General features: G+C 34.2%; 2 protein-coding genes across 2 annotated transcripts; one reads left to right on the top strand and one right to left on the bottom strand.

The window, feature by feature from the left end:
• Positions 1 to 8,870: 8,870 nt before the first annotated feature.
• Positions 8,871 to 11,647, top strand: LOC132049184 (cytochrome P450 CYP94D108). Its single transcript, XM_059439885.1, has 2 exons — positions 8,871 to 9,393; positions 10,441 to 11,647. Exons 1-2 carry the CDS (start codon positions 8,938 to 8,940, stop codon positions 11,497 to 11,499), a joined length of 1,515 nt encoding a protein of 504 aa, XP_059295868.1. The 5' UTR covers positions 8,871 to 8,937; the 3' UTR covers positions 11,500 to 11,647.
• Positions 11,648 to 12,670: 1,023 nt separating this feature from the next.
• Positions 12,671 to 16,387, bottom strand: LOC132049183 (bZIP transcription factor 17-like). Its single transcript, XM_059439884.1, has 3 exons — positions 15,686 to 16,387; positions 13,716 to 15,248; positions 12,671 to 13,308 (listed from the first exon to the last, which is right to left on the bottom strand). The coding sequence occupies exons 1-3, from the start codon at positions 16,158 to 16,160 to the stop codon at positions 12,878 to 12,880; spliced, it is 2,439 nt and encodes an 812-aa protein (XP_059295867.1). The 5' UTR covers positions 16,161 to 16,387; the 3' UTR covers positions 12,671 to 12,877.
• Positions 16,388 to 23,193: the final 6,806 nt, after the last annotated feature.

Here is a 23,193-nt window from a genome sequence, read left to right as displayed (position 1 = left end):
GCGATGTATATAAATTTTACACTATCAGACAAAATTAGTAGCTTAATAAATTAGATATGTAATCTGATACAATTATATTGTCAAGTTATCCGTATACATAAATTGAATTCCTTGCATATAATGATGGTCTCTTTTGCTTAGTTACGTATATTTTGTTGAAAAGTAATAAAATCCGCACCTACATCCTGTGGTTCTGATTTAATTTAAAAGGAAAAGGAAAGAAATTAAAGAAAGTGACTCCATAAGTATCAATTAAAATTAACAATGATTACTAAGTTTCTTGTCGAGTTAAGATTGTAAAATAGAATTGCGTCAGGTTAAATCTATAAAGATCAAAATACCCTCATGAGGGACCTCAAAATTCCAAGATGCAATGTCCATTAAGAAATAAAACTAAGGTGGAGCACCAACACTAAAAAGAGAACAAAAAAACTAAGAATGGGCATCTAATCAGCTTTCAATAATCATCCTAACAATAATTATAGTACTTGACGCAAAGTCTAATTTATGCCAAACTCTCAATATCTTTTGCACGAAAATGAAATCAAACCATTTAGCTCTTGAATTTTCTTTTCATACAGTACCAGTCGCTTTATATGACGTTTGTAGCTCAGCTAGAGTGTGTTTAGTATGGAGGAAAATTTTCCAAAACAAAATGATGATAATTAAATTACACTGCAGTCGGGAAACTCATAAAATATTTATCTAAACCACTAGGTCCTAGAGTGAATCTTACATTAACCTCAAGATGTTGGTTTTTAACTAAAAAGTAAATGCTTGAGCTTTTATAAAAAGGGCCTCCTTGTAAGAATAAAATCTCTTAAATGAGAATTTTATGTGGCCCACATATTATGGTCACAAATTATTTACTTTGTCTCCCAAGTAAATGTAATTATAACAAATAATATTTTATTGGTTATGCATATCCGAAAGTTTTCTTGATCGGAGGAAACGTTTTATTAGAAATCCCTAGGGAACCATATTTTATGGAGAAGTCACTAGGGTTAAAGTTATTGCACAGAGTCTGGCCTCACTTATAAATACGCGCATCATCAATTGATTCGATATTCGAAAATGTGATAGGCGTAAGTGAAAGGCTACAGGGTTCTTATTGTTTTAGTGTTACAATTCGGTGGAAGAATAAAGACAGATTTCCACGACACTTGAATAACGATGGCTGAAGTTATGTTCCGATTTAATTTTCCGTTGTGTTGGCTCTGTGTATGTGTTCGAAATACTACATGTGGTATCAGAGCCTTCTTTAGCTATCTTGTTCAGTGTCTCGTCATGTGATTATAGTTGCAAGAGATCTGGATTATTATATGACTACGGATTCTTATCATGTCTATTTGGATTTTAAAAGTTTTCTTTAATAGAGATACTCTAATTGTTAAACAGAAGGTTTTCCTATTGAAGTAACCCAAAATCGTCTAAGTTTACTTGTTGATTGGGCCTGAATAAAGACAATATTGCAGAAGTGATATATATTAATATCTCTCTGTCTGTTTGCTTTTGCTGTCTGAGTTTTGCCTCTAAAGCTTGATTTTCGGTTGTTGATCAATCCGGAATTCTTTTTATTCGATTGGTCTGATTCTCGTGTTTCTCTAAGTATTTTATATATGCTAAGATTTATTAGCAGAAAGTAATATTTCAGATTTCGAATACACCTGATGGTGAGTGTTTTGTATTGCTAATTGGTGGGATATACCGTAAGTTTATGTAGTAATAGTTCATGCCCTAATTAATTGCTTTTGTCCGTGAATCATTTAAGCTTAGTTAATTTTGTTTCCTGGAACATGATTTTAGTTAAAAACAATCAACTTTTGAAATTTCTTTGTAAAGCCACTAAGTAAAGTAGATTTATTCGGAGGTACAGTTCAACCCATTATGCATTAGATTTTAAAACCGGGTTTAATATGTATTTTTGTTTACTGATCTGAGATTTTGTCATGTTAGAAATCAAACACTTGGCTTTATATATGTGTTTGTTTACTTGTTAAAGCCTTTGAAAAGATATTATAATATTTAGTTTAATCATAGGAAATATATTTTTCAAATGGGTCAATACAGTATTCTGCTTCGTACGCCAATTTTGATAACAATCAACATTCTGCTTTAGTTGATGATTAAGTTTAATTGTTCTCAGATGTCATTCTTGAGTACTTTTATTTCATGTATTTAAGAATAGCCACAGCATTTTGAGTACTTGATATGAAAGGAATTAAGTTATTTAATCGCATAAAGTTTAGTGATTAAATTTTTAATGACATCTATTTAGTCCAGTTATTTAATTAAAATGGTAACCCGGCCCCATAGGGAGGTAACTATTTTGGTGAGATTGATTGGAACGAGATAGTAAACTTTTTAGTTTGAAAATTATCTTATGCCCACAGGTATGGATTGTTTTCTAGTTTTATTTTGGTTTACTGGTCTAATAAAGTTAAGTAAATTTTGTGCATGGATTGCAACCTCTACCCACAGGAAGGTTTAGAATTTACTTAGAATCGGTATTTACGCCATTCACTTTGATGGTTTGTACTTCATAACTTATGTGTGCACCCTTGTTTTGCATTTTTCACGGCTTTTTCTACTGCTATCTTCAACGAGAATGCTCGTATTCCGATGCTGTCTGGTGACAACTTTACTGAATGGAAGGAGAAAGTCCTTCTCACTTTAGGGTGCTCGGATTTGGATCTAGCAATTCGTGTGGAAGAACCACCTAAACCCACGGAATCAAGTACGCCAGAGGCTAAGGCTTATTATGAAGGGTGAGAGTGATCCAATCGCTTGAGCTTAATGTTCATAAAGGCTCATATTAGCCAAAGCATTAGGGGTTCTATCCCTGATAGCGAGCTGGCCAAAGACCCTTATGAAGAGGCTTTCCAGTATGACCTTTGATAGAAGTCGTGCAGTGCGAGAGACATTGCTGCTAAACTCAAGTCCCTTGAGGTTGATATGTCTGCACCATTTCTAGTGCATTTTATCCTCAACTCTCTTCCTGCGGAATATGGTCCGTTCAAGATATCTTACAACACACATAAAGATAAATGGCCAATTAATGAACTCCTGACCATGTGTGTTCAAGAAAAGGAGAGGTTGAAGCATGAGAGACCTGAAAGTGTTAATTTGGTGACTCGTGATAAGAGAAATGCGAAGAAGGGCAAAAGTGTTCCTACGAAGAAGAAAGGCATTACTGATAAAGATGCTTGCCTTTTCTGTAGAAAGAAGGGACATTTGGAAGAAAGATTGCTCGAAATACAAGAAATGGCTTGAGAAGAATGGTAATTATACCTTTGTATGTTATGAATCTAATTTTACTGAAGTTTCTGATAATACATGGTGAATTGATTCTGGTTCCGCAACTCATATTGCCAAAATCATGCAGGGTTTTCTAACTTTAAGGAAGCCGATAGGAAGTGAACAAAAGTTTATTCTGGCAGTGGGATGCCATCACATGCGGAAGGCGTGGGGACTTACAAGCTCATTTTGAAAGATGGTTTCCAATTAGAGTTAGATTTTTTTTATTTTTTTATTTTTTATGTTCCACCTATTCTAGAAATTTAATTTCTCTTTCAGGACTATTAGTTGCTGGTTATGATTTCATTATTCTTCAGTGAAACTTTTGAAAGATAATAAAGTTATTGGTTTTGAAAATTTGGATGGAAGATTTTTTAAATTTGAGCTAGACCCCACAATTGAATGTAATGTTTTAACCCTGCATGATAAAGAAGTTAACACTAAGCGATGTGTTATCAATGAGAACTCATCAAGTCTTTGGCACAAGAGATTGGGACATATGTCTCTATTGATAGAATCAAAAGGTTGGTTAATGATGGAGTTCTAGAAACTCTTGATTTTTCTGACTTTGGGACTTGTATGGACTGCATAAAAGGTAAGCAGACCAACAAATCCACTAAAGGTGCCAAAAGGAGTCTCAATTACTTGAGATCATAAATACAGATATTTGTGGACCTTTTCCTACCCCTTGCTTGAATGGTGTAAGATATTTTATCTCATTTATTGATGAATATTCAAGAATATGCATCTCTATTTTCTATTTAACAAATCAGGCGCATTTGATGCTTTTAAAGTTTACAAACAGAAGTAGAGAAACAAACATGAGCTCAGATCACAATTGTAAGGTCTGACAGGGGTGGAGAATATTGTGGTAGGTACACAGATAAAGGACAAGTTAAGGGTCCATTTGCTTTGTTCCTTGAAAGTGAAGGTGCAATTGCTCAATATACCATGCCAGGAACACCACAACAAAACGGTATGGCAGAAAGAAGGAATCGGACATTAATGGACATAGTAAGAAGCATGATTAGCAGATCAAGTTTACCTTTATCCTTATGGAGTGAAGCCTTAAAAACCGCTGCGTATATTTTAAATAGGGTTCCATCCAAGGCTGTCCCCAAGACACCTTTTGAATTATGGAAAGGATAGAAATCTAGTTTAAGCCATTACATGTTTGGGGATGTCCAACTGAGGTGAGGGTTTATAACCCACATTTGAAAAAGTTGGATGAAAGAACAATAATTGGTTTCTTTATAGGCTATGCACTTAACTCTAAACGATTTAGGTTCTATTTTCCTTCTCATTCTCCTAAACTTGTTAAGGCTAGAAATGCTAAATTTCTTGAGGAACATGAAGTAAGTGGGAGTGGTTCGACTCAAGTGGTGGAATTGAACGAAATAAAGGAACCACCTATAGTACCTTTATATATTGGGAACTTGAATGTTCAGACAAATTCTCATGAAATGTTCAGACAAATTCTCATGAATTGTCTGAAGAGCAACAAGTTCAAGAGCTACCACCACATAAGGAGCCATATGAAGATCAACCCGTTTTACCTGAACCCATTGAAGGAGTATCTGAACCAGTGGGAGTAAGAAAATCCTCAAGAGTTCACAACCCAGCAATTTCTAATGACTATGTTGTATACCTTTCAAGAGTCTGATCATGATATTGGAATAAAAGATGATCCATGCTCTTTTTCACAAGCCATGAGTAGAGAGAACTCCACACTTTGGTATGATGCCATGAAAGAAGAGTTGGAATCTATGGCCAAGAATAAAGTCTGGAATCTCGTTGAATTACTAGAAGGAGTCTCTACTAGAGAATCCAAATGGGTTTATAAAACCAAAAGAGATTCATCTGGTCATATTGAACGATATAAAGCCAGAGTTGTAGCCAAGGGCTTCACTCAAAAGGAAGGCATTGATTACCATGAAACCTTCTCTCCAATTTCAAAGAGTGATTCATTAAGAATAATCATGGCATTAGTAGCTCATTTTGATTTAGAGCTACATCAAATGGATGTGAAAACGGATTTCTTGAATACAGATCTTGAAGAGGAGGTATACATGCGTCAGCCTGAAGGTTTTTGTGATAAGGATAAAAGTCATCTTGTTTGCAAGTTGAATAAATCCATTTATGGACTAAAACAGGCTTCCCGCCAATGGTATATTAAATTTCATAATGTTATTTCTTCATTTGGATTTACGGAGAACATCATTGATCAGTGTATATACCTTAAGATAAGTGGAAGCAAATATATTTCCTAGTCCTATATGTGGATGATATTTTACTTGCTAGTAGTGATTTGGGATTGTTGCATGAGACGAAATAGTTTCTTATTTAGAATTTTGAAATGAAGGATATGGGTGAAGCCTCCTATGTTATTGGCATAGAGATTCCCAGATATAGATCTCACAGATTACTTGGACTATCTCAAAGGGCCTACATTGAAAGAAATATGGAAAAATTTGGAATGAAGAATTGTTCACCTATAGCTGCACCCATTATTAAAGGTGATAGATTCTCATTGAATCAATGTCCACAAAATGAATTGGACTATGCTTTACTTGTTGGGAGCCTTATGTACGCACAGGTCTGCACTAGACCTGATATTGCCTTTACAGTAGGAATGCTTGGCAGATATCAAAGTAACCCTAGTCTTGAAACTCTTGATCATTGGAAAGCTGGTAAAAGGGTTTTGAGATATTTTCAAGGAACCAAGGATCTTAAGCTCACATACAAATAATCTGACTTATTGGAGGTTATTGGATATTTGGACTCTGATTTGGGTGGATGCAAAGACTCTGGTAAATCTACTTGTGGATACATCTTCCTTCTTGCTGGAGGCGTCGTATCTTGGAGGAGTGTTAAGCAAACCATTGTTGCAACATCCCCAATAGAAGCTGAATTTATAGCATGCTATGAAGCTACATCACAGGTGTTATGGTTGAAGAATTTCATTTTGGACCTTAGAGTTGTCGATTCTGTTACAAGGCCATTAAGAATTTTTTGTGATAATTCAGCTGCAATATTCTTTTCAAAGAATAACAAAAGTGGCAGCCGAAGCAAGCACACCGACATAAAGTATTTGATGATTAGAGACTATGTCAAGAAGCAAGATGTGAGTTTTGAACATGTTAGTACTACATTGATGATTGCTGATCCTATGACTAAAGGTTTACCAGCTAACGTTTTCAAGGATCATGTAAACCGTATGGCTCTTAGTAACTCATTTTAGACTTGCTTTTTTTTTTTCTTTTTTTTTTCTCTAACACACTTTCTAGACACTATCGTTTCTTGTTATACATGACAGTGCACATTTTGGTTTTCATGTATTGGGTTGTGATCATTGGATCAATAAAGTTGGACTCTGAATGACTTATATTAAGTTTATTCATAAAGTTGTTAGACACTTTGTTAGAACATATTATACATTGTAATACATGGAAGGAAGTGTTTGTTTAAGAGCATGACCGACATGATTCGTGTAATAACGTGTTCTAGTTGAAGTGATTGTTGCATAACAGTTTAGTCGAGTGAATAAAGTTTATGGTCATGATTATCACTCAAACAATTATCTGATTATAATATGCGTGGCAAATGGGAGAATGTAAGAATAATGTCTCTTTAATGAGAATTTAATGTGGCCCACATATTATGGTAACAAATTATTTATCTTGTCTCCCAAGTAAATGATAATTATAGTAGATATTATTTTATTGGTTATGCATATCCGAAAGTTTCTTTGATGGGAGGAAACGTTTTATTAGGAGTCCCTAGGGCAACCATATTTTATGGAGAAGTTCCTAGGGTTAAAGTTATTGACTAAAAGTCCCTGACCTACCTATAAATACGCCTGTGACTCCATCAGTCCAGTATTTTGAAATTGTGATAGGCATAGGCTAGAAGGCTCTAGGTTTTAATATTGTTTTAGGGTTACAATTCGGTGCAAGAAGAAAGACAGATTTCCACGACACTTGAATAACTATGGCTGAAAGTATGCTCCGATTTAATTTTTCGCTGCGTTGGCTCTGTGTATGTGTTTAAAATACTACACTCCTTGCTTATTGACTTAAACCACCTGTCTTGATTGCCTAACTAATGCTATCGTCGCAAGCATCATCTCCAGGAGTAGCTAGTAAACAATCCTTCTATCTCGATCGATGATTCTGTTTGGCCAATCTTCTAACTCTTAAAAGTCTTGCAAGCTACCTACATTTAAGCAAAGCTAGAAGTGAAAATGAATCATCTTTTTCTTTGCTTTGCCCAAGCTTGCTATATTTTTCTTAACTTTCGGGAGCTAGGTTTAAAACTCCGAAGAAAGAGGATTAACAATCAACTATACTTTTTCAGTAGCCTCACCAATTAAGGAATCGAAGACCAATTCTTCATAAACTCCCATTAAACTTTAACGAAAAAAGTTTAAATATTCTTTGGGTTAATATTTTCGGGTAGTTATTTCGATCGGGCTTGATTTTACTAACTTATTTAATAACAATCTTTGTGGTTTGCGAGCTATTGCACAATGATAGATGTTATAACATAATGCGCACCGAAGAATAACTGCTATCGATTTCCTTGGAGTTCCAAAAAAAAGGAATTACTTAAAAAAAAAAAAGTAGTAAATTAAGCTTTAAATTATATGCACTGACAATATAATTTAAAAGTCAATTATCAATATACCTTTAAACCAAACGCTTTTCTTTTTTCTTTCTTTTTTTCCTAAATTAAGAGTCAGTGGCACAATGGACAACACATAAATACTTTGTAGTACTTTGATAATGATATCTTATCACCATTTTCGTCTTCTTCCATTCTTTCCCAAATTCCCAACCGTAGAATCTTTCTCGCTTCTAACACGTATCTTCACTTGTTTAAGGGCCATTTGGTCATTGGGATAAGAGATTATCCTAGGATAAAATTTGAGAATGAATTTATCCATTTGACTGTAAATATAATTAAATTATAATAAGATTTTTATCAAAATCATGAGATTATCTATCCTAAGATAAGATTAGTTATACCATATACGGTTATACTTTAAATTTTTATAACAGTTATTCTCTATAATAACATTCCATTATATCGTTCAAGTTTTCTTTGAAATTAATTTTTATATTATGTTATATTAAATACTCCCTTTGTCCCAATTTATGCGGCACACTTCAATTTTTGAGAGTCAAATCTCTTAATTTTTATCATGGATATGGACATAAAAAATTTAAATTTATTGAAATAAAATTTACATATTTGAAAACTTTGTAAAAAGTACGATAAGTTATAATAATTGACAATTCAAAATATTTTAAAGACATATGAAAAAATTTGTGTCAAAGAAAAACTCGTTGGAATTTTAAAATCTAAAAAGTGTCACATAAATTGAACGAAAAAAATATTATCGGTGTCAGCATATTGATTTGATAGTCAAAAAAATATCCAGACAAACCATGTGGTATTCCTTAATTTGAAACAAGTAATCCTTAAACAATACTTTTTAATAAAAATAAATAAATTAAGAGTCACGAGCATATTGGACAACTCAAAAAAAAAAAAAAAACATTTTTCTTCACTTTACACTTATACTGGTCCATATCCCATCATTTTCGTCCTCTTCCATCCCTTAGAAAATTCTCAACCATGGATTTTTTCTCCCTTCAAACACTCATCTTCACTATCTTCATATCTCTTTTCATCTACTATTTCTTACTATTTCTCAATAAAAAAAATGCCAAGAAACCTGGTTTCAAAATCTATCCACTTGTTGGAGCATTACCAGAGTTTCTTCTTAACCGTCACCGTTTTCTTGAATGGGCTACTGACGTACTTTCTACTTGTCCTACAAACACTGCCGTGTTCTACCGTCCTGGAAATGTTCATGGTGTTATGACGGCTAATCCACTTAACGTTGAACATATGTTGAAGACAAATTTTGAGAATTTTCCTAAAGGACAAAGATTTTATACTAGGCTTGAAGATTTTCTTGGTGATGGTATCTTTAATGTTGATGGTGAAATTTGGAGAATACAAAGGAAATCTGCTAGTTATGAATTTAGTACGAGATCTCTAAGGAATTTTGTCATGGAAACTGCACAGGTAATGTTGATGTGTCACCCTTTAATCTAAATCTTTTATTTCGGATTTAAGTTAAATACAATGATAGTGCAGTTTAACCTATGATAATAGTTACATATAGGGAAAGATAGCTTAAGTTATGATGTTAGGTTAGTTATCATTTTAATTAAGTTATTGTTGATAAAAAGGATTTACTGGTAATTACTTCCTACTTGACATGGTTGTGTAAATACTTTCCATCGTCAATACATAATACTTGAACTCAAAATTTAATAGTTCAGAGATGAGACACTTTAATTTAGGAAAAATCTTAAAATACTCATACACTATACGAAATATTGTTTTACAGTCTGGTATGTTTTGAGGTCATTCATACTTTTATCGTAAATCGTCTCGTATAGCTCTTGATCCTAATGGAGCTCCGGTTTGAAGTACAATGATAGGTAATTTTAAATAATAGTCAAAAACATACATAAGGTAAATTTCTACCTTTTAGGATGTATTTTGGCACGTGAAATCCACTCAGTCCATATTAGAGCTATTAGAGCTCCATTAAAAGTACCATGGGATTTGCTAATAGCAAGGATATGAATGATCCCAAAATACAATGCAAGGATATGAATAATCATAAAGTATAATGAAGTGTAAAATTAGCACATTTGATATTGTAAACGAGTAAATTTAGACCAATATTCTTCCCTTTTATTTGCTATTTAACTATTACACATGATTTTTGTTACCACCAAAGGTTGTAGTAAGGTGTTAAGCATATCTCTATACTTAATCAGAAGTTTTTAATTTGAATCCTAGAAATGAAATCGCTTTTGATAGAGAAAATTTTACATCTCAAATTGGGACTTTCTAGTACAATCCGGATTAGTTGGGCCTTAAGTCAGTATGGGACACAGGAGAATTCTTTTTAAATAAAAACTAGACTTGAAGTGGGTCTACTACTTCTATTTGATTATAGGTGATGGTATATGTGTTTTGATATTATATAGGATTCGTCCCTTCATTTATGTTAAGTACGAGAAGAAATGCTTTTATTTACTTAATTATGTATAACAGGTGGAAATACATACACGATTGATTCCAATTCTTGAAGAAGCAGGCAAAATGGATCGAATTATTGACATTCAAGACATCTTAGAAAGATTTGCATTTGATAACATCATCAAGCTTGCATTCAATGTGGATCCAAATTGTTTAGGAGGAGCTGAAAGTGAATTCATGCAAGCTTTCGAAATTGCAACAACTCTAAGTTCAGGTAGGTTCATGTATGCTATTCCCTTCCTTTACAGAATCAAGAAAATCTTGAACATTGGATCAGAGAAAAAGCTACAAAAATCAATCAAGATTGTACATGAATTCGCGGATAAGATAATAAATTCAAGATTGGAAGAGCGAGCTGAGAAGAAAGATGAAGACTTGTTATCAAGGTTCATGGGGGATACTAATCAATTCTCAGCTAAATTCTTGAGGGACATAGTCATCAGTTTCATCCTAGCTGGTCGAGACACAACATCAGCGGCTCTAACTTGGTTCTTTTGGATATTGTCTTCAAGGAAAGATATAGAGGAAAAAATACTAGATGAATTAGTTCAAATTCGTCGAAGAAATGGGAAAAAGACTGGTGAAGCTTATAATTTCGATGATTTAAGAGAAATGCAGTATTTACATGCAGCTATTTCAGAAGCGATGAGGCTATATCCACCAGTACCAGTTGATACAAGGTCTTGTTTGAAAGATGAAATTTTACCAGATGGAACTTTTATTGGAAAAGATTGGTTTATGAGTTATCAAACTTATAGCATGGGAAGAATGGAGAACATTTGGGGGAAAGATTGTGGTGAGTATAAACCAGAAAGATGGCTTGATGAAAGTGGAGTTTATAAGCAAGAAAGTCCATTTAAATTTCCAGTGTTTCATGCTGGACCAAGAATGTGTCTTGGAAAAGATATGGCTTATATTCAGATGAAGTCAATTGCAGCTTCTGTGTTAGAAAAGTTTGAATTTGATGTTCAGTTGGAGAAGGAGAAGTGTCCTGATTATGTGTTATCTTTGACTCTAAGAATGAAAGGAGGTTTGCCTGTGAAGGTAAAAGAAAGATGTATGACCAATAGTTAATTTTGGGGTTTCGGATTTTGGGTTTCAGTTCACCAGTATAGCAAATATTATTTTTGTGATGTAATGTCTAATGCATTAAGATACTGTGGTTAGTTTCATGATGTATATATATCTTGCTTTTCTTTGAAAGTAAGGAAAGTTTTGGTTACGTTTATGGTACTTGGCTTCATATACAAGTTGTTGCGACAAATTTGCATATTGTTTTATTAATAATGAAGATACACAATCAGTAAGTTTTAGAACTTACAAGAAGCTTCAAGAATCAATTATATAGTATATAATATGTGGACCAGATCAATACCAATGAAGTATTGACAGGGAATAGAAAGAAATGTTAGGTGCTAAACACTTGCAAGAAAGTCTTTGGTGATAGAAAGTTGACCACGTCAACAATTGTTTTCTGGTTATTTGCTAATGAGAAGAATTGGTAAATACATTTTTCATTTTTTATAGCAACTAATAAGTTGGTGATACCATGTGATTTCATTTCTAATACAAACAGCATCTCAAATATATCTTAAATGTTGGAAAGTTCTTTAATGAAACAACCTAGGTTGATCAAATTGAAACATCGGATAATGTCGTATACGGCTGTGACTCCCATGTGTTCATAATATCGAATGATTGCTATACACAATTGAAGTAGGCAACCTAACTCAACAAAGATCTTTCAAGCATTTAAGTGAATGACAACCATAAATATGCTTGAGTAGTGACCGGCAATTAAGGTGTAACAAGTTATGCCAAAACAGTCGAGAACGGGTGTCCCAGAACAGGTCCAAAGTATCATCACAATCTAAGCTCCCATATGGCAATAGATTTTGAAGTTGAAACTTGAAATTTGAAAATTTGAGTTTTTTGAAGTTGTAATTTTTGGAACTTGAGAATTTTTAGATGAATTTTCAAAATCTTATCCAAAATCTATGCCAAACAAATAGTTGAAACCGGATCCAAAATCTATGGCCAACCGCTAGCTAGGGTGCCATGGATACGTAAGGTGGGATATTGGTTAGTGGGGGTAGAGGTACGCCCGCAAAGTTAGGGTGTACAAATGACTTTTCAGTACTAGTTTAGAGGGCAACTAATGCATTTTCCCAAAAGCATAATATACATGAAAATGAAAATGCATACATCCACAGAGAACTTAAAGGAGCGTTGGCTTTCATCTATAGATAATTAAGGAGCGATAATGAATTATTGCAGAAACATATTACACATAAAGACGAAGACCATCACCCTCCATAAGTTAATGATAGCTGTTTATAGTAATACTTACTATTACATATTGAAGTTATGTGAACAGTGAGGACTATTACATCTTATGCTATCTACAAAATTGGTCATCAATGATGCTTCTGCTACATGAATACTCCATTCTTCAGGTAGTCACCAGAGGAGCAGATCCTTTAAATGGAAGCATGCAAGAATAGGTGACATACTTGACACTGTCGATCAGCACAACAACGAATATCCGAGAGAGGGACTTGGGACCCATCATGCCATCACCGTCACCATCACCTGCCTCTCTCGGATCAACGAGAACAGATACAACCATGGACGAAAGTGACTTGTTTCCACTGAAGTTTTCTTGCTTTCCAGTTTGTTCTTTCGAAATGTTGTGAGACGATCTAGAAAGGGAAACGGAAGGACCATTGAGGATCCTTCTATTTCTGTGGACACGCGTGTCATTCTGCCTTTCTTCTATAGATAAGTTTCTCGCATTAGTAGCAGGAACTATGCCTCCTGGAGCAGAAGATGACACATCAAACTGGAATACTTCTGTACACATGCCTGAACTCAACAAAGGTCCTGCCCAAAAGAACACAAAAAATGAATTAAAAGACTGGAAAGCAGAAGGCTTCTCAAACCATAAAATTTGCTACAACATGTACGCATGAGGGTGATTACAGCGAGGTCAGATATAGAATTAAGGAAAGGACTGTACAAGAAAAAAGTCATTCCTAGCAACTTAAAATGCCTAAATTCTCAAAGCAAACATGTGAGAGAGGCCCCCACATAACCAGATTTGCCTCCGTAGAAATTTGTTTAGAGTGTAACTGCCAGAGGATTACATTTCTATCAAGAATAACAGATTTAAACCAAAAAAGGAAAAAGAAAAGCATAACATGAGTTAAATGATAAGAGGTCCTTAAACCGCTCACACATACCACAAAGATAAAAATTAATAGAGTAAGTCTAGATTGAACAGCACTAACCGGCAACACCTTCAAGGAACCACTGCTGCATAGTTGACTTTCCATTCTCCTTCTCCCCAGACCCAAGAGCCCGTTGTCCTTGATAAAGGCGAGGATGGCTTCCTGGGATAGCAGGGGCTAAATCTCCAGGAACAGCGAGGCCTGTCTCTTTATTGTTCTTATCAGGACTTCCATGAGATGCCATGGCTTTCTCACTTGCCAATACAGACTGAATTATCAAGTTCCCGTCAATCTTAACAAGTTTATCATTCCTCGGGACATACAAAGACGCTGCTAGAGGGTCGCTGCCATTGCCCACATGAACAAACTCATCTGCAGCCTTATTAATATTTTGCTGATTGCTTTCACCCCGACCCCCCGGGCCACAATGTGAGCTATAATCTTGTCCACCGTATTTCCCAGAATAACCACTCCCATTCACAGGCCCGTCAACAGACAAGACTCTTCCATGATGTTTTTCGTAAAATCCACTCCCAAAAGAATCTCCACTCAAAAACGGTTCCCTTGTTCCCCCATATCTCACATTCAACAAAGGAACCAACCCACCAAAGAGCAGCATGAAGAACAACACGCCAAGGAAACTAATACTCGCGACCTTCTTAGTTTTCACCTCACTCTTCTTTTTCTCCCCTTTCTTGCTACTTTTTGGTGCGGCCGCTGCAGCCTGTGGTTTCAACTTTGGAATGGGAACCAACGGCACTTGTGATCCTTGTGGCTTCATCATATAAGGTGGTGCATACGGCATCCACGGATACATCACAGGAGTCTGGGGATACATCCCAGGGGGTGGTGGCACTTGCGGAGGTACACCACTACCTCCCATCTGTCCCCTTAGAGTTGCATTTTCCGCCATCATATATGATATCTTAGCATTCAGATCTTGAATTGTTGAATGCATCATTCTAACTTTATCCTCTAATTCCTCAACATAATGCTTCTTTCTTTGCCTCGACAATTGAGCACTCTCCCTATTCCTAATCAATCTAGCTATCTTCTTTTCATCTTCATCATTATTAACATTATCACTCAACGAAAAATTAGTCGATTTTTGGAGTTTGCTTACGGTATTAGAATCTTCACTAACCTTTTTCCTTTTCAACAGGGAGCTAGAGCTAGAGTTACATATATTAGCATTCACACCCTCTAATTTAAACTTCTGTTCCACAACTCCACTTTTTATCGAATTATTTCCTAAATTCGGAGAAGAATGTACCGATTTGTTCGAATCTGATAGATAATTCAGCCCTTCTGAGAGATTGGAACCACAATTGCCCGAACCCTGCGACTCCGGTGAATGACAATTCAAAACCTTAGCATCATTCAAACCTTTGTTATCACTCCTAGACTCCAAAGAACCCTCGTGGTTGGATCCATTGGACTCCGGTGATGGCACGTTCAAGAAACCGGATACATCGCCAGAAACCTGGTCCAACAACGGTGACACACCAATCGAAACTCCCGAGCTATTCGAACTCTGACGAAGCTCCGGTGATGACGTGTCCATTACCATAACACCTCCAACTGCCTGATTACCTGCAAATAAAGGTGGCAAAATTAGCCCATTAAATCATAACCCGCCCATTTATTAGCTCAGCCCGTTTCCACTCAAATTGATCCATGAGAAATCTTGTCAAAATATTAACAAAAAAGACATTTTTTTTTATTTGATACGTTATATATAGCCATAATCAAGAAAAATAACAATTTTATTAGGTACTAATATAGAAGAACAAATACTCAGCCCAACCATTTCAGCTCAAATTGATCCATGAGAAATCTTGACAAAAAAATAAATTCAAAAAGACTTTTTTTTTACTCGATATGTTATATATAGCCCTAATTAAGAAAAATAACAAGTTTATTAGGTAATAAATAATTATAAAAGAACAAATAAAGCAATTAAAACTTAGTAAGAATTGAACGGGTTGGGTTTTGACCAACCATTTAGCTCATTTTGACCCGCTCATTACCTGCAAAATTGCTCAATTCCGCTGATGATGACTTGAGATCTCTAGAAGATTCGTCAAAATCCCCAATTAATTGACAATTAGGGTTTATCTGACCCGAATTTGAACCCGGATGTAAAATCCCCTTCGAATCATCAAAATCCCCAATCGGTTGACTCTCAGGTTGGCCTAACCAATTCGGGTCCTTCTGATCGGGGTCAGAACCCTGATCCGACCCGACACAATCGGCCAGGTAATTAGGGTTAATAAAGGCATCATCATCACTATTAGGAGGATTAAGGAAGAAATCATCGAATGATAAATCGAAATCAAGGTCATCAAGCATGAAATCATGTTGTTGGAATTCCATTGGAAAATCTTGATCTGGTGCGCTCATGTGTTGGGTAAAATAGGTAGGGTCGAGTGGTGGTACAGGAAGACCATCGAATTCGTCTCCGGTAAGGTTCAGTGGATCGGCAGGTATCGAATCATCACCCATATTTTGGAATATTTTCTACAGAGATATGAAACTGAGATTTTGTTATTTTTGTTATTAATAATAACTATAGAGAGAAAAAGAGACTAGAGAGAGAGATCGATGAAGAGTGGATTATACGCCTATGACTATATATTGATTTTTCATTTTAAGGGAAAAAAGTTGTTAGTGTATTTGGATTAGATGAGGTTTCCTCCATGTTTCCTATAACAGAAAACTTTATTGCAAGTCCATAGTTTTTTTGGGACCCTAGTTTGTTATGATAATTTTGTTCTTACGAGCTCTAATTTTCTTTCCAAAAACAGTACTCGGTCCCTTCAGTTTTACTTGTCATGTATGACTTGACACGTCTAGTAAGAAATCAAAAATAAAATAACAATTTTACTATATAATCCTTTGAATATAACAAATGCAATGTTTTGAAAAATACAGTGATTATAGTAAATAATAAAGGTAAATTAGGAACTAAGCGTTCAATTCTGTTTTTATTTTTTAAACTGGACAAGTTAAAGTAGACATTTATTTTTAGTACAGAGAACAAGTAAAAATGAACAGAGGGAGTACTAGTTACCTCGAATGTTTATGATACATACCTCTCTATGATAGCACCGTTGAGTCACATTTTTTTTTTTGGTTATGCACCTATAACTGCATTGGCATTTAAATAATATTTCGCTATTATAGAAAAAAATGCTTAAATCTAAATGTTTTTATTTTTAATGGTCAATCCTAAGCTTAATCACACTTCGTATAACGAAGAAATTTTTTTTAATTATGAAAATATATATTCATATAATAATTTTTGTAATAAATAGTGTATTAAAATATTTGATCAAAATTTCTAGACCTATTATTGGTAATCTTAAAGATTCCGTTCTTATAAAGATGATTAATCATTATATTATCAAAAAAAAAAAAAAAAACTGTTATAGTGAGCTAATTTTATAAAGAGCATACTTTATAATATAAAGATGGTTGTTATTGTTATAAGTAAAGTTCGACAGTGGCGGAGCCCAGAGGCGTATCTAGCCTTACAAGTTACCCCAAACTTTCGATGTGGAGTCTAAATTTATGTGTAAAAAATTATTAAAATTGCAATAAATAGTAGATATGAACCCCAACTTTAAAAAATATAATGGGTTCAATGCTAAAAGTTTTACGATTGAACCCATAAAATATAAATCCTGAATCCGCCAGGGGCGGATCCACAACCTAACTGGGTATTTAACCAAACACCCTTTGGGCGAAAAATTATACAGCGTAGTTATGTTAATTATTGCGTATTACAAATATATGTCACATATTGAACACCCTTAAAATATATATTATATAAATTCGAACACCATTGACAAACCTTTTAGCTCTGTCACTGCTATTATGGAAAGGTAAAATATAACATAAAATATCGATTCCAAAAAAACTTGGTTGTTATAAAGAGGGTAAAAGAGAATGACGTTATAGAGAGATCTGACTGTATATATAAACTTATTTTAGTTATGTAGTTTAATGATACAAAGATATGCATTAATTAATTATAAATACTAAAAATTATGTACAATTACATATCATATATCTGTTGACATGATTTAAACATGAAATACAAAAACATACCAGTGTAATCTTATAAATAGGATCTAAGATACGATGCATGCAAACCTTACTTCTATTTTTATGAAATAGAAATGTTGTTTTTGAAGACCCCTGACTCAAAAGAGAAGTAACTGATGCAGGATTATAAAAAAGAAGACATAAAAGTAGCAAGATTTAAAACTGAAATGCTGAGTAAATATTCACCAATTTCGTCTTTGTTGGTTTAATTTACTTTATTGCGTCTAAGACCAGGACATTTCATTTCGAGACAAAGTTAGGCAATAATCAATAATACAAAAATTATAATGTTAACATTGGTAACAAATGCATTATATTTCATGAATTTTTTATGGTTAGATATTTAACTTGACATATTACCAATTACTAGCATTGAATTGTACATTTTTATTTTTATTTTACTTTTAAGCAAAAAAAAAGTTTGTTTACTGTAGGAATTTTAGTTTTATCATTTTAGTGCTTTTAATTCCATAAATTACTAATGCTTGCACTTTAGTTTATTATTTTATTAACATAAAATAATGATAAATTATTGCATGAATTATGTGTTTATTGTTGATCAGAAAAAACAAAATAACAACTCATTGTATTAATAAAATTAGATCTTATGGACAAAAAATAAATCTTTCCACTATACCAACCGAACGAACGCATTTTGTCTCTCCAAACGAACCCTTTGCTTAAGTTTCTCGTACTCCGTGTTGTCCTATCATTTTGTCCCATGTATGATATAATTTTATGTGGTGCGAATAATTTGGAGTAGAAAAAAAATACTATTATATGGTAGTACTTACTTGCTAACTCGTTTTCCGCGTATGTTGCAAAATCCGTGAAGTCAACGTTTTTCATGCTCCTAAGTCCTATACATATACTCCAGTTCTAAATTCTGTAATGTATCTTTTAAATCTTAGCCCAAATGTGTAACTATTTTTGCCAGAAATATATATTAGTACTAGAATGGATTTGTCCGTTCTATCACAAACTCATAAGGATGTTAGGCACGCGTCCCTCTTTTTGCAAGACAAGTGAAGAAGATTCACATATTCTTTTTGCCCTATCGGTTACAAATTAGAGCCACAACGAAAGTTGGCCACCTAAATTTTTAATTGCACATGTATAGTTTGAGTTGAATATAGTAAATGTGGAAACACCTATTACAGACTCTATGCATTTGAATGCCCATCAATATAGATTTTTGATTGACTCCTCATATAGCTTAAAATTTTGTCTTATTTTTATATTTGACTAAATACACCTAAAAGGAACTATATGACCCAAATACATAAACAATCCCTTAAGTTTGTCACAGTTTTTTATTAGCAAACCTGAATGGCGAGGTGTCTATTAGAACCTAACACTCCCTCAGTGTGATGGCGGGATACATCTCAATAACGATGTTGAGTCCCTAAAAAGTGTATGTGACGTTCATGACGGAAGGCAGGTCAACGGGGGTAAGTCAAAAAGAAGAAGAGATAAGTTTTTAAGGTGATAAACTTTCGAAGTGAGAACAATGTAAAGAGCTTTATAAGATATAACACAAATTCACATGGCACCACTGGTTGTAAGATCAATCATAACTTTAGCTCAAGTGACAAAAGGTTAAGGTTTATTGAATCAAAACAAACAACACTTATTATGGGCTTGGGTTGTGACAGTGACAGATTAAACCCAATATACAACCCAATACTTTTTTGGAAAAAAATACTTGACATAGCTACATGTCTACCTCTAAGAGGTAATTCTTGATAATAACTACTATTTAATTTATTTATATTTCGTAGCTACAGTGATTTTGTAAATTACGCTTTGTAGCTATACCAAATACATAAGAGTCTATCAAACTTCTCCCTCACCCTTCTCTCTCTCTCTCTCTCTCTCTCTCTCTCTCTCTCTCTCTCTCTCTCTCTCTCTCTCTCTCTCTCTCTCTCTCTCTCTCTGGTGCCATTTGGTGGAGGAAGTCCATCCCGGCCGGCGTTGTCTCCTCCGGTGCCTTCCATCGACCACTCCATCTCCTCATTTTGGTTCTTCACCGTCACTGCCTGCCCTTCATCAACTTCTTCGCTTCCATCGACCACTCCATCTCCTCCTTATGGTTCTCGCCACTATCGACCAGATCTAAAAGAATTAATCCCTGTAGATCTCTCTTGTATGCATTTTGTTTTGCCCATCTGTATGAAATACAATGTATCTTTTGAGTGTATTCTTCATTTTCTTAATGTAAATATAGTGTATATACATTATTCAACAAGGTCGCATTTGTATGATCTCTGGTGGAGTTGCTGCAGATCCGTATAAATACAGCGTATTTTAATTTTTTTTGAGTAAATACAGGTAGCGTATTTTCAAAAGGATTTGATTGTATTCTTCCTTTTTTAAACACAATGTATTTTTGGATTTGATTGTATTCTTCATTTTGTCATTTCCTAAGTGTAAATACATTCAAATACAGTCAAAACATTCAACCTTGCGACGTTCGGTGGTGACCTTGCTGATTGGATCTCGAATACATTCAAATACAACTAAAATAAAAGGGTACAACAATATATAAATACACTAAAATGCATAGCTCTGTCGTGTATTTAAATGCACTGGAATACAATCATTTTGAATACACATGTATTCAGAGAAATTAAGGTTGCATGTATTCAAATACAGTCAAATACACACGACATCAGATAAGGTTGGATACAACTGAACAATGAATACACTCAAATACAGAGAATTGCCCTATACTAGCTACCAGGGGCGGAGCTACACTATATCATGGGTGGTCAGTTAAACAACCTTCGCCGGAAAATTATATCGGGTATAGAGGTTAAACATTGTAATTTGTGCATATACCACAGATCGAACACCGTCTGAATGGCTCGGCTTAGCGATAAAGTGTGTTTATTTTGTGTCTCTCCTCGCGTGTTCGATTCTGCACTGAAGGTTTTTTCTTGTACCTTTTTAAATTGAAAACATTACCCTTCGTCAAATAGGATTCAAAGTCAAAGGCAAATTTATACCCTGTTTGCTCTCTTTAATTTTTTTTATCCTCTGTGTTTAAGTGTTCTTTTGAATATTAGCCATAGCATATTACTAAAAAGGTTGTACTCAAATCTTCTTGAATATCTCAAATTATACGAGTAGACTCTAAACATTTACTATCTCACGAAAGAAGAGGGAAAATTTCACAAATATACAGTTTGCTCACTTATACTGTTAAAAAAAAAAAAAAAATAGCTCAAAACTTACATTGCAAAGCTTTGGCCCAAAAACACTTTTATACATTTATATACAAAAGACAAGTACATTATGTATATACGTGTTTGAAGGTGTATAATGTGTAGGTATATACACTAAAAAAATTAATTATACAACATTACACAAGAAAATACGCACTTATACATATTTATAACACAATTATACAATATGGTATAAAGGGGTATAAACATATATCTAGACTGTTTTTGAAAAAGACTTATACATATGTATACACCTATATACATAAGTATATAAGACAAATATATTATGTATATAGGTGTATAAAAATGTATAATATTGTATAAGAGGGTGTATACACCCATATACACTATTATACAATATTATACACTATTATACACCCAATACCCTGCACCTACCCGTTTCTCCATCGCCGACCTCAACCACCTTCGGCGACTTCCACCTCTAGTAATTTCATCTCCACCACCTCGATGAGTTTTCTGATAGATCTAGATCTAGATCTAGTAAGGATAGATCTAGATCTAGGTAATTTTTGGCCAGATTTGAGCCACCGCAGCGGAGAAGGCAATGTCGGAAGTGAGTACGGCGCTCAGGCAGTGGAAGAAAAATCATTGTCGTTGTCGCCGGAAAACTTCCGGCGAGGAAGAGAAGTTACAGCGTGCGCGCGCGCACATAGAGACAGAGACAAAGAGATAGGGGGGGGGGGGAGGGAGTAATTCCCGTGAGCTTCACTGTCGGGGAAGACGATGACCGACGATGGTGGAGATTGGGAAAAAGTTTGGGTCAATTTTTGTAAGATTTAAAAATATAGGTCAATTTTAATAATATTGGTACCCTAATTGATACACAGTGTAATTATCTCAAAGAAGAAAAGTAGGTATATAAATAAATTAATTATACAAATTTTATATTAATTATGTATTAAACCCCATTAGAGACATATATAAAAGTGCATTTTTTTATAAGAAAATATGATAATGAAAAAATGCAGTTCAATGTAAACTCTAATTCTAATAAAGATGTTTGTATTTGTGATTTCATTAATACATAATATAATTATTTTCTATATGTTTATACTTGAAAATATCTCACCTAATTTATAAATATATTATTTATAAATTTATTAATGTCCCATCGTGCGAAGCTGATGCTTTTACTAATTTTATTTAAAAAGAAAATTTGTTCGATTTGTTTTTAGTTACTTCAAAAAATCTATTAAAAACCTCATCGTTTCCACCCATCAAGCGCTACCAAAGATGGTTGCTGGATGGGTTCCTCTCTGTTTCTTTTTCTATTCTCTTTCTTTACCTTCCAAAATTTTCTCTTTATTGGTACTTAGTGATTTTTTTATTGGGCTCTCTTGAGCGATTTTCTTTCCTCGACTGAATTTTTTAGCGAAAATACAAAATATATTTCAAACTAGTGCTTGGATTATGAGTTAAGGACAAACTACAATGCAAAATGAACAAAGCTAAAAATTATGTCGTTCAATTTTTTTATTTTTTATTTTTGGGTGCACCCACTCATTGAAAAAGCACTATTTTATAAGTTTGAACACCCTTTAGATAGAATCCTGGCTCCGTCACTGCTAGCTACAAAATATAAATACATAAAATGTAGCTACGGATTGTTAAAAGCTCTTAAAAGGTAGTGGTTCCTATAAGCGCCTTTTGTCTGGATTTTGGGTATTGTGGTTTAGCTATTTAATTTGGTATTGGGTTAAATTGCAGGTAAACTTGAATGGCGCTCAAATTTTTGGGTCAAATAATATAGAAAGGAAAATCAGGGAGAGCTGGGTGTCTTTCGTGCTTTCCATAGGTGTGAATTCAATTGTAGTGCTGCCTAACAGTTCTCTCGTGAGGGAGCAGGTTCCTTCATAATCAGAGGCGGATCTAGGATTTGAAGGTGGCGGGTGCCACAATTTTTTTCAATGTACATCTTGTTAGGAACATGTATTTGGTTCGGGTCCATCTCTTTTTAGTTTATTCGGGTCAACTTAATAGGCTTTTTTTATTTGCAAATATGAAAATTACATCTCAAAAATCAAGAAACGAACATAATTAGCATCTTAAACAAGGAATCACACTCATTAACACCCATTAACAACAGAAGTAAAATCAACATTTTCACCGAGGAACTTGCATCTCTTATGTATATTAAAAAATGAATTTGCACAAGTAAAATAACATCTTCAATAAGGGAG

The sequence above is a fragment of the Lycium ferocissimum genome, chromosome 3, assembly GCF_029784015.1.
Source record: "Lycium ferocissimum isolate CSIRO_LF1 chromosome 3, AGI_CSIRO_Lferr_CH_V1, whole genome shotgun sequence".
In the NCBI taxonomy this organism is placed as follows: Eukaryota; Viridiplantae; Streptophyta; class Magnoliopsida; order Solanales; family Solanaceae; genus Lycium; species Lycium ferocissimum.
This window is presented reverse-complemented; position numbering and strand designations above follow the sequence as displayed.